Source organism: Neophocaena asiaeorientalis, unplaced genomic scaffold, assembly GCF_003031525.2.
Source record: "Neophocaena asiaeorientalis asiaeorientalis breed wild unplaced genomic scaffold, Neophocaena_asiaeorientalis_V1.1 scaffold184, whole genome shotgun sequence".
Taxonomy (NCBI): domain Eukaryota; kingdom Metazoa; phylum Chordata; class Mammalia; order Artiodactyla; family Phocoenidae; genus Neophocaena; species Neophocaena asiaeorientalis.
Genome location: NW_020185325.1, coordinates 284,194 through 294,222, shown reverse-complemented (window position 1 = coordinate 294,222; position 10,029 = coordinate 284,194). Strand labels below are relative to the sequence as shown.

Sequence of the window (10,029 nt, the reverse complement as noted above, 5' to 3'; positions counted from 1 at the left end):
ACCCTTTTCTCTCCTTCTGCCCACTTTCCACTGGCTAACTTCTCCTTCTTATATTCAAATTAGGCATCAACTTCCTGAGAGGGCCCACATTAGAAATCGCCTCCTTTAGGAAACTTTCTCTAAGACTTCCCAAGATTGAGTTAGGTTCACTTGGCATCCCGGGAATAGGATTTATCCCACACAGTGTTTTCAGATTGAATGTTTTCTTATTAGCCTCCCACACTATAATCTAAAGTCATCAAGGGACTCTGTCTTGTTCTCAGTTGAGCCCATGGTAATTGAGTACCAAAATAAATATGTATGGTATGAATGACCGAGTTTCCTTTTGAACCTTCACAGTATTCCTACTTCTTAACATTAGTGGGTTAAGCCTTAAAGTTCATTCAGTTTTGTTTTATACGCTTAAAGGAATACATTTCCAGTTTAGGGTTTTATCAGAAAAAAAAAGTGCTACTATTTTAAGAATAATTACAAACAATAACTGACATTTAAAAAATGATTATAGACTGTAGGTATATATGTATATACCATCTGAAAAGTATTCATGATCTTTTCTTATCGGAAATAGACCTAACTAGAAAAAAATTATGGTGGGTGTTTTGCTCAGGAATTACTGATTTTTTTAATATGATTGATTTTTTTCTTCTTTGAGTCCATTTGCATAACTGTCAATCCTCTTCCTTTCTATAAATATTTGTTGACTGCTCACACTCTAAAGGCACATTGCGAGGCAGAGATTGCACAAGTCAGTAAAATGTAATTGGTAGCACTGACTGCTTTCTTGCAGTGAGCAAATCTACCTCAGAGTGAGGACAATGTTCAGGTATCTATGTTTCTGGTGTCTGTGAGCTGAGGCTGCCCAGTGAATTGAAGAGCACCATATGCTCAATGCTGTCCTTTCATTACATTCTTCATTGTCTGCCAAAAGTCAGGACCCCACAGAGTCCTCATCTCACCGAGGAAGGAGAGATTGGAACCCGAGTCTCCGTAAACTCAAGCGAGGATTGTACAATTCTTCTTTTTACAGTTGTCAATCGAAACATGTTCTGGGAGCACAAATTAGAATCCTTATGAGAGCTATTACTGCAATCAAGTCCACTTTATACACCTTCCCTAATATTGCTTCACTGATAGTATTTCTTAGGCAAGATTATATCTGGTGTTTTCATAAAACACATGCAAAACACCCAAAAAGACAAAGGATTTGGATTTTATTTTTAATACACTAATAATACAAAATTGTTTTAAAAGAAGTGTCTCTTTTTCCTTTTGCTTTTAACTGCCATTGATAAAAGCATAACTGCCAAGAATACTTTTTTTTTTTTTTAAATAGGGTCAGGGCCTCTAAAGAGTCAAGTAAGGTAAATTGTTTCCTCCCTTGTAGCTGAAATTGTTATGTTGTTTTAAATTTCCAGCTCCAAATTAATGAACAGTTTTCTCTGTAGTGTAAGAATGGGTTTGGCAGTGTGAAGATCAGAGCAATCTCTTCTTCATTAAATTGGGCAAAGAGTACTCACTGGTTCTCAAACTGTTAAATGGATATTAGGGTTTTTAATGAATGGAACATTTATTTTTGTGCCAGCTCAACTAACAACATTGACATGATTAGCATACATTTTGGCAACCGTTCTAGCGCAAGGTGTTAGAAAAAAGGGGCTTTTATCTTTGAGCTTAATTTACTTTAACTTTCCTGGTTATATATATTTTTAAAGTGAATGAGATGTTTTTGTAAAGGAAATCTTGGCACAAGAAGTTATTCAGAAATATGTCCTTTTATTAATGTTACAGGCATTTTTTTCATGCTAGCGATGAAATCCATACCCCAAACACATGAACCTTCTTCAAACTCATAAAAGAATAAAATGTTTTGTTATTTATACTGATAATTAAATCATTGCATTTGTAGAGGACTTTTTTTTTTTTAATGGTGCTACTTGTTTCACATGTATTTCTTTCCTGTAAAAGAGAGAAATCAGATATAAAAATGACTGGTGGAGGATGGTTTCCTCCACTGCTCTATATCAATTATGAATGAAAAGTTTGGGGGGTTAAATGATCTTACTTTCTTAGCTCAGTGGCCTCTCATAAAAAAGGAATTTCCAATAAAAATATATTTCCTTTTTGTAACAAACACTACTGCCTCATATGCTTATTATTTTATTTATTAAAATTCTCAAATTGAAGAAAACAAGAAAATGAGTTAATACCTATTCAAAAGGTCTTGAGTTTTTGTATTCAATTCATTTTTTGCAATGTGTTTTTATTTTAAAATTTATTGAAAGCACTTGTAACACAGCTAACAGAGGATTTGTTATAAGTATGTATTAAAATGAGCGTTTATAATTGATTCTGTCATAATAAATTAATATGCATGTACACATGCATGGGTGTAAATTTTCATGTGAACTTCTATCAAACACATAGGCATACTCTTTTTCTATTATATATATATACATATATATATATGTGTGTGTGTATATATGTCTATAACTACACATGTATTTAATAATAATTTACCAAATGTTTAATTAAGTAATGAATTAGTTTAATATAAATGTTAGCATAACAGAATATTTGGTTTACCCACATTTACCTCTAAAAGCAAATGAATGCCATTAACAGGAGCTTCAGTAAAAGAACGAGCCCATGTTCAAATATAAAACAGTAAAAATGAGAATGAAATTATGAAAATATATACCTTTAATTTGCAGACATAGAAACACTTTTGGTACAGTACAGACACATGATGCCCAAAAGTAGAATGATCCAGTTTAAGCTAACACTTATTCTTTGTTTACAAAGATAATTTTGCTATAGCTCTCATATAAAATAAAATTTCCAGCTCACACATGGAAGTGAAGATGATCAATCACTGATAAACCAGCTTGCTTCACTGCAAAGTGTTCAGTAAAAGCTAAGTTATCAAAGAAATCTGCTGCTGGGCTTACAAATAAACTCTTGGACCTAATCCAAAGCCAAAGAAAAGAAGCCAGAACCGGTAGCCAACAAACCTAAACAACAAAAAAAAGATAAGTATAACTTTCATAGAAAAGGTCCAGCTAAAACAGCAAGTAGTGCCCACCAGCTTCTAGAATAATTTTGTTTTAATAAGATTTTTCTTTTTTTCTGTAACACATGAGTTTAAGTCTATAAGAATCTAATACATAACCCAAGTATAGAACACTACTGACAAGTTGTGAAAGCATGAATATGTCATGAACACCTATGAAGCAACTAAGATTGAAACATATCTTTGCTTCTGGCTGTTTCTCTTGGACATAATTTCTAGTTACATTTTCTTTAAGAAAGAATATATATATTTTCCCTTGTAATAATAACAAGTGCAGTGGTAAAGCAAACAGAAAGCAACCAGAGTACACAGAAGGCGAATTAATCTTCAGCACGTCAGATCTTTAACACATGGTAAAGCGTTTATCCTTGCTAAAAAATAATTGCGCTTCTTTGTGAAGTCTTCTCTTTCAAATTATACATTATGCACTTGTGAGGTAATAAACATTCTGTTTACAAATGCATTTCTTTTCTTTTTTATCATACATTTAAGTGGGGTGACATTCCATTTACTTTAATTTCATCTTTGTTTAATGTTAAAAACAATATATTTAAAATAGACTCTTTCATTAATTTCATGTACAACTGTCATGTACAATACCTTAAAAGAGTTCCCTGCAAAGGAGCAGCTGATGCCCTCTTGTGGTTAAAGGACTTTTTTAGCCAAAAATGCAATGTACCATTTTCTTACCTTATTCCCGGGTTTTAACAATCATCTGCTTGGTGTATGAAAGCTGCAAATCATGTCCAAGCTTTTTTTATAACAGTTCCAAAGCTGTTAGTACCAATTTTCATTAAAAAAATGCTGTACACATTTTATAACCTCTGATTTTGAATTTAAAAACTTGTAAACAGCTATTTACAATACAGTACAAGTTATAAATTAGATGTCCAACACTCTTTGGGTGGTGAAGACTCTCCAAAGTCAGTTAAAATATCTCTGTTACTCCACAGCAAAAAAAAAAAATCAAATATTAGAAATATCCATTGGTTTCCTCTCTCTCATATGCAAGTCAATTTTTCCTTTTAATGGAATTTGTACTTCCAAATTTTCATCTTCCCTGTGATGCCTTTTCCCTCTCAAACAGATGTATATGCCCATCCCTGTTACGAGAGTGATAGAACCCAAGCTTATTACAGACAGAGCTACTAAGGTGGGCATACAAGACATAGGCTCAACTTTCCTGTGAGTCGGTTCTATTGAGATTTGTGGTTCTTTCTCCTCTATGTTAATTTCTGGTTCCTTTCTTAAAAGACTCTCGATGTAGCTCTCATTACTGACAGTGTCATTGACAAATAGGTTCACCATGACCGTGGAATGGAGAGGTTCGGGATAACCGTGATCACTCACTTTCACCAGTAAACGATGGAGCCCATAATCTGTCTGCAGCAATGCCTCTTCCAAAGTAATGTTGCCAGTTTTAGGGTCAATCCTAAATGACTCAGGCCTAGGACCTCTTCTCCCTATGATGCTGTAAGCTATGACAGCATTCATGCCTGTGTCTTTGTCAATTGCATAGACCTCTGTAACTGGGGAGCCAGGGAGAGTAGAAGGTAAAACCAACAGGTAAGACATGTTAGATTGAGGAAATAAAACAAGAGGTGGGTTGTCGTTGATATCTAGAAGGAGAATTGTGATTTTTGTGGTAGAGGAGAGGGGAGGCTCACCTCCATCAACAGCTTCAACCCACAAAGTATAGGAGCTTTGCTGCTCTCTGTCCAAAGAGACTTTGGCTCTCAGCATGCCCTTTCCTGTGTCTATGACAAAAATATCACTCTGGTTCACCACGGAGAGGGCAACCCATCCATTTTGCCCAGCATCGGCATCTGTTACACTAATTATTCCAATTTCACCATATCCTGGAAAGTTTTCTGGCACAAAGAAGCTGAAGTCCTTGTTGATGAACCTAGGACTGTTGTCATTTTTATCCAACACTGTGATAGCCACGGTGGCTACTGATTCTTTGGGTGGCTTCCCAGAGTCAACAGCTCTGACTGTGTACTTGTACTTTTCTTTCTCTTCTCGATCCAGCTGAGTAGAAACTGTCAGAACTCCTGTGACACTGTCTAAGGAAAAGTATGATGGAGCATCAGGTCCCAGAAAATATGAAACTTGTCCCCTCTCTCCACTGTCAGCATCTGTAGCATCTAGCTTAGTCAAAAAGGCATTAGGTGAGTTGTTTTCTTCAATGGTTAGTTCCACCAAGGGTTGAAGGAAAATAGGAGCATTATCATTGTCATCTAAAAGTTGCACTTTAATCATTTTTTTGACATGAAATCCCTCAGAGTTCCAGGCTACCACAGCTATTTCATAGAACTGCTGTAGCTCATAATCCATAGGTTTTGTGGTTTCTAGCAGATATTCATTACTGTATGGTTTGTAGGGTGATAACCTAAATGGTCCTTCACCATCCAAGTAGCAGTTAACCTTGTATTTACCTTCTGGATCTCTTATGGTGAAAAATGCAATTGGAGTTTTAACAGGTTCCAGTTCTTTCAGGTAAACAATACCATCTATCTCATTCGCTATATAACGAGGGACAATTTCAGGTGGTCTGAAAATGACTTTGATAATGGTCACCAGGGCAGTTATCATAGCAGGAATGCAGCCCGGCCCATTAGCAAGAATGGTGAGCTTGTGTGTTTGCAGAACACTTCCCCCAATCTTACTGAAAAGTTTAATGACTCCAGTGTTTTCATCCAGATGGAATAAATCCTTGGATACTTGTGGAACTTTCTGGCTGTAAGAGTAGGTGACCTGAGCATTGTTTCCCAAGTCTCTGTCCACAGCCTGGACAGCTGCAATCGGTGTGCCGACTGTAGCATTCCCATACACAGTGGCATTGATTTGTGAGTCTGTGAAGAGAGGGCAATTGTCATTAATGTCACTTATGCCAATGGTGAGGGTGGCACTGCCCAACAGTGGTGGAGACCCACCATCCTCAGCTATGATGATGCTCACATACTGGTCCTGGGTCTCCCTGTCCAACAGTCCCATGACAATTAGGTAGGGTGTTCGCTCCCCATTTTCATTCTCCTCCACGTCCAGGGTGAACATACGATGGTAGTCCAGCAAGCGGTAGGTCTGAACTCCGTTAGTGCCTGTATCTCGGTCCATGGCAGGATGCTCTATGGCCAGCCGGGTGTTTACAGGTGCATTTTCTGGGACCCAAACCGATATTTCGGAAACAGGGAACTGTGGGGCATTGTCATTGATGTCCCGGATAGCGATTTTCACCTTCACAAACCTAAAGTATTCCTGAGGCAGGACCAGTACATCCAGAAGCAAAAGACAAGAGTCAGCGGAAGGCGAAGAGGAGATGGAAATGCTGCTCCGCCAGGCAGCCCCTCCACCTCCTTCAAGACACAGGGCCTCCCTGTCGATCTCCTGGGCAGAAGTGTGCAGCTCCCCGGAGCGATTGTCTAGGATCACGTACTGACCACTCAGTCCCTGGGAGGCCAGGCTGAAGGAGAGAGGAGGGTTCCGCTCGGCGCCGCTGTGCTCCGGGGGCTGCGACTGCGGGTCCTGCCTCCCTGCTCCGTGCACCAGCCGCAGGTCCTCGGCCAGGCTGCCGATGAGCACCCCCGCGGGCAGTCCCTCGTTCAGGCTGTACAGAAGCTCCGTGGCCCGGCTGTAACTCGCCAGGCAGTTGAAGGGTCCCACGAAGAGGAAAAACAGAAGCAGATGCTGAACGTGGGGGGTGGAGAGAAGGCTTATTACACACACGCGGAAAACACAGAGCTTGGAGCCAGAACCATTGCCCTGGGATCATTCTGGCTCCATCCCCATTCCCAAAGGCAAACGCTCCAGTCAGAACGGGGTGAAAAGGAAACTTGCTATAAAGGAGAGATCTATGGGGCAACAGTGTCTCCAAAACTTAATTTTTCTCTTTACTTTCTACATCTCCCCCCCACCCCTGCCCCTGCCCGGCTCCCCATCACCACCTCGCTCAGTTAATATTCGGAATCCCAAACCATAACTCATCCCTGGAAGTACATGTCGGAGTGGAGAGGACTGCGCAACGCGACAGAGAAACCACCAGGGTAGGTCATGGGGAGGGAGGGGGCTGGTAGTGGAGAGGACCGAGAGGTGAGCACTTTATTTTCCATTGAAATGTTTCTACCACTAAGATCCCCGAAATGCGAAATGTGTTGCATCCCTTGCTATGGGACCGATAACAACAACAACAACAACAATAATAATAATAATAATAATAATATAGTAACTCTACCCCCTCGGACTCCCTACCCCACCAAATAAACGCTTTAGGTCGGAAGAATTGATTTTCATTTTAGTACGTATCTAAACTCAAATCGAAAGGATCTGTATTTCCACCCCCTAACAAGCTCTCACTAATCCCCCTCCCTTAGGGAAAGAAAAGTAAATGTGGGAAATGATTATGCAAAAACAATTTGTCAATTGCAGTAGACAGTCACAGCCAGATGCTGGCCACAGGAAACAATCTACGAACCCCTTTATCTCAAAGCCAATTGAGCACACTCCAGCCTCCTCCACCTCATCTGCCTACATTTCTGCTTCAGAAACTTCTCACGACCCAGGGACTTGCCTATTCCTTGCTAAAATGCAGACACATTATCCCAAACTCCCGTTCCCTCCACCCAACCTTCCTGGGAAGTTTGAATTAAGGTAAAAGATTTGAGAAACCATAAAGGAGTGGGAACTGCCCCACAGTACTGTAACTTGTCGGGGCCGCGAGGCTCGTGGACCCCTACCCTTACCGGTAGGTTTCTGTGGCTGGTGCTGCTCCTGGAACGACTTAGACGCCCCATATCCAGGCGCGGGTGCCAGGTCGCCGGGCGCCAGCTCACTGGCAGGGCCCGCGAGCTGCGCGCATCCCCTCGGCCGCGCATTCCCTTGGAGGCTGCAGTCGGCGCGCTCCTGACGGGGAGGCGGCAGAAGACACTCCCTCTCTGTGCATGCAAATGGCTAGGGAACTTCAGCCAATAGTCACTGGCTCGTCAGTTAAGGACAGCAGCTCAAGGGGGGGCGGGGGGCAGAAAGATGAGGGGGTACCGAGGCACGGTCATGGTTTCCCGTCCTGGACCTGGGTTAAGTCCAGACCCCGCCTGAGGAGCCAGAGCGGGGACTTGCCTCTGAAGACGGCGACTAGGCGCCACCCGGTCGGACTCCGGGGCACTTGTCCACCGTCCTCCCTCCTCGCAGCACGAGTCAGGACCCAAGTTCACAGGTTGCGAGCGTGAGAGGGAGAATTAGACTAAATTAATAAGCTTGCATTTATATCTGATTAGAGAGAGAGGAAGTCGGCACTACGGAGCAATCACAGGCGCGATCCCCAAAAGCCTGCTTTGCCACTAGTTCTTCCGAGAGACTTGGATCCAGCAGTGTTTGCACAGAGAAAGAAAATCCACTTTCTCTGCAGAGAGAAGGAGCTTCAAACTCTTAGTAAGGCGGTCTGAAGCAGAGACGCAAATATATGAAATCGGTGAAGGTTTCGACATGCTTTAATTTTGAAGCTTCGCAGTTGGCGGTGACAAAGCTTCTGCCAATTTCCTAGTTGTAGGCGCAAGTGTCTCTGGGTGTCTGCCTTGTGGTCTTTTGAGACAACCGCGGCTTCTGGCTAAGGTAAAGAGCCAAGAGGGAGAGTGGCAACAATTGCTTGGTAACAGAAGTGGTTCTGCCTGCAAGCAATTTTACCAGATTTCTCTAAGGGATGTATTTTTCTTTTTTTGGAGGGCACTCACTGAAGCCTAGGTTCAAAAAAAAAAAGGTTACATTTCAAGTTATTCCTTTTTTTTTTTTTCTTAGAATTTTTACTGGGAAAGGAATTCTGAAGGAGTGTGGTGGAGAATGCTTGGCTATCCCCTCTGGCTCTGACACTAAATAACCGTATGACAAGTTTCCTCATTTATAAAGTCAGGGCTGGTAAGAAGCTCCAGTGCATTAAGTCCGTGAAACACTTTTTGATCTGCAGGGTGCGATGTAAGTAGTGGCAAAGACCATTTGCCTTTCCCTGAGTAGACATTTCTCTTCATCCCTAGGTTTCCATATATCCTGTGGGCTGCCCTGAGCATAAAACCCTCCCAGCTGAGTAACTAATGACCGAACCTGGAATAGAAAAGTCCTCCTCCTGGGTTAGAGAAAGATCTGACATCTTGTGTTTTCCATAGGATCCACTTCAAATTTCTTCTTCTACTGTATGCTAAATAGAATATAAATTGCTTAGCAGAGCTAATTTTTTGCTTCTGACCCTTCCTATTTTCTCCTCATCCCGACTAATCCTAGAGTCCTAAATAATTGATAACACACTACATTAAAACACCTGGTGTGTGTAACAACTTCTTATTGCACAAATGGGGCTGTACATGGAGTTCGCAAACAAAACTTTCTGTAATACATATCTGGCTTATAAAATCAGCTGCTTTAAGTTCTTTGAAGTGAAACTGGAATGCTGATGAAGTGGTAAACACACAGGAACATATACATGTACGTGTAAGGCCATCACACAGCTGATAAACAAAACACAGTCAGGCAAGTATGCTTTGCCTCTCCTTGCTTCTTCAGCTGCTCATTCTACCCTACAGTTGAACTTTTACCACATAATTGGTAAATAATTATACTTTGGGGTCTGTAGTTGAAACATATCTGACTCCAAAAATCAGTAGAAAGCTGCTTCTGAAATGTGTTTAGTTTATGTCTTCACACGATATCCACAGCTTCTGAAAGTTTGAGGCACATGGCCAGAATTAGGCAATCCATCCATGGTCAGGATACATACAGGCTAGACCCACAATCTGAATTAATTCTACATTTATACAGAGAGCAACAGAAGTAGAATCTATATCCCCTTACAGTTCATGCCCTCTCCAACAGGTTAAGATCACTCACCTATTTTGATGAAAATATAGGGATTTCTTTCTTTAGTTTATCCTTCGTTTACAAGGACACTACATTCAGCAATAGTTTTCTGTAGTGTTTCT

At 41.0% G+C, this 10,029-nt stretch overlaps 1 protein-coding gene across 1 annotated transcript; it reads right to left on the bottom strand.

The window, feature by feature from the left end:
• Positions 1–2,682: 2,682 nt before the first annotated feature.
• Positions 2,683–7,941, bottom strand: PCDH20 (protocadherin 20). Its single transcript, XM_024734351.1, has 2 exons — positions 7,810–7,941; positions 2,683–6,757 (listed from the first exon to the last, which is right to left on the bottom strand). Exons 1-2 carry the CDS (start codon positions 7,939–7,941, stop codon positions 4,037–4,039), a joined length of 2,853 nt encoding a protein of 950 aa, XP_024590119.1. The 3' UTR covers positions 2,683–4,036.
• Between the last annotated feature and the right edge of the window lie 2,088 nt (positions 7,942–10,029).

What these genes read in the sequence shown, in the direction of transcription:
- PCDH20 (XM_024734351.1), bottom strand. Translation starts at nt 7,941, where the DNA reads ATGCGCGGCCGAGGGGATGCGCGCAGCTCGCGGGCCCTGCCAGTGAGC. An exon ending in CCAGCCACAGAAACCTACCG is followed by an intron (nt 6,758 to 7,809) that starts GTAAGGGTAGGG and finishes CCCCACGTTCAG; the next exon opens with CATCTGCTTCTGTTTTTCCT.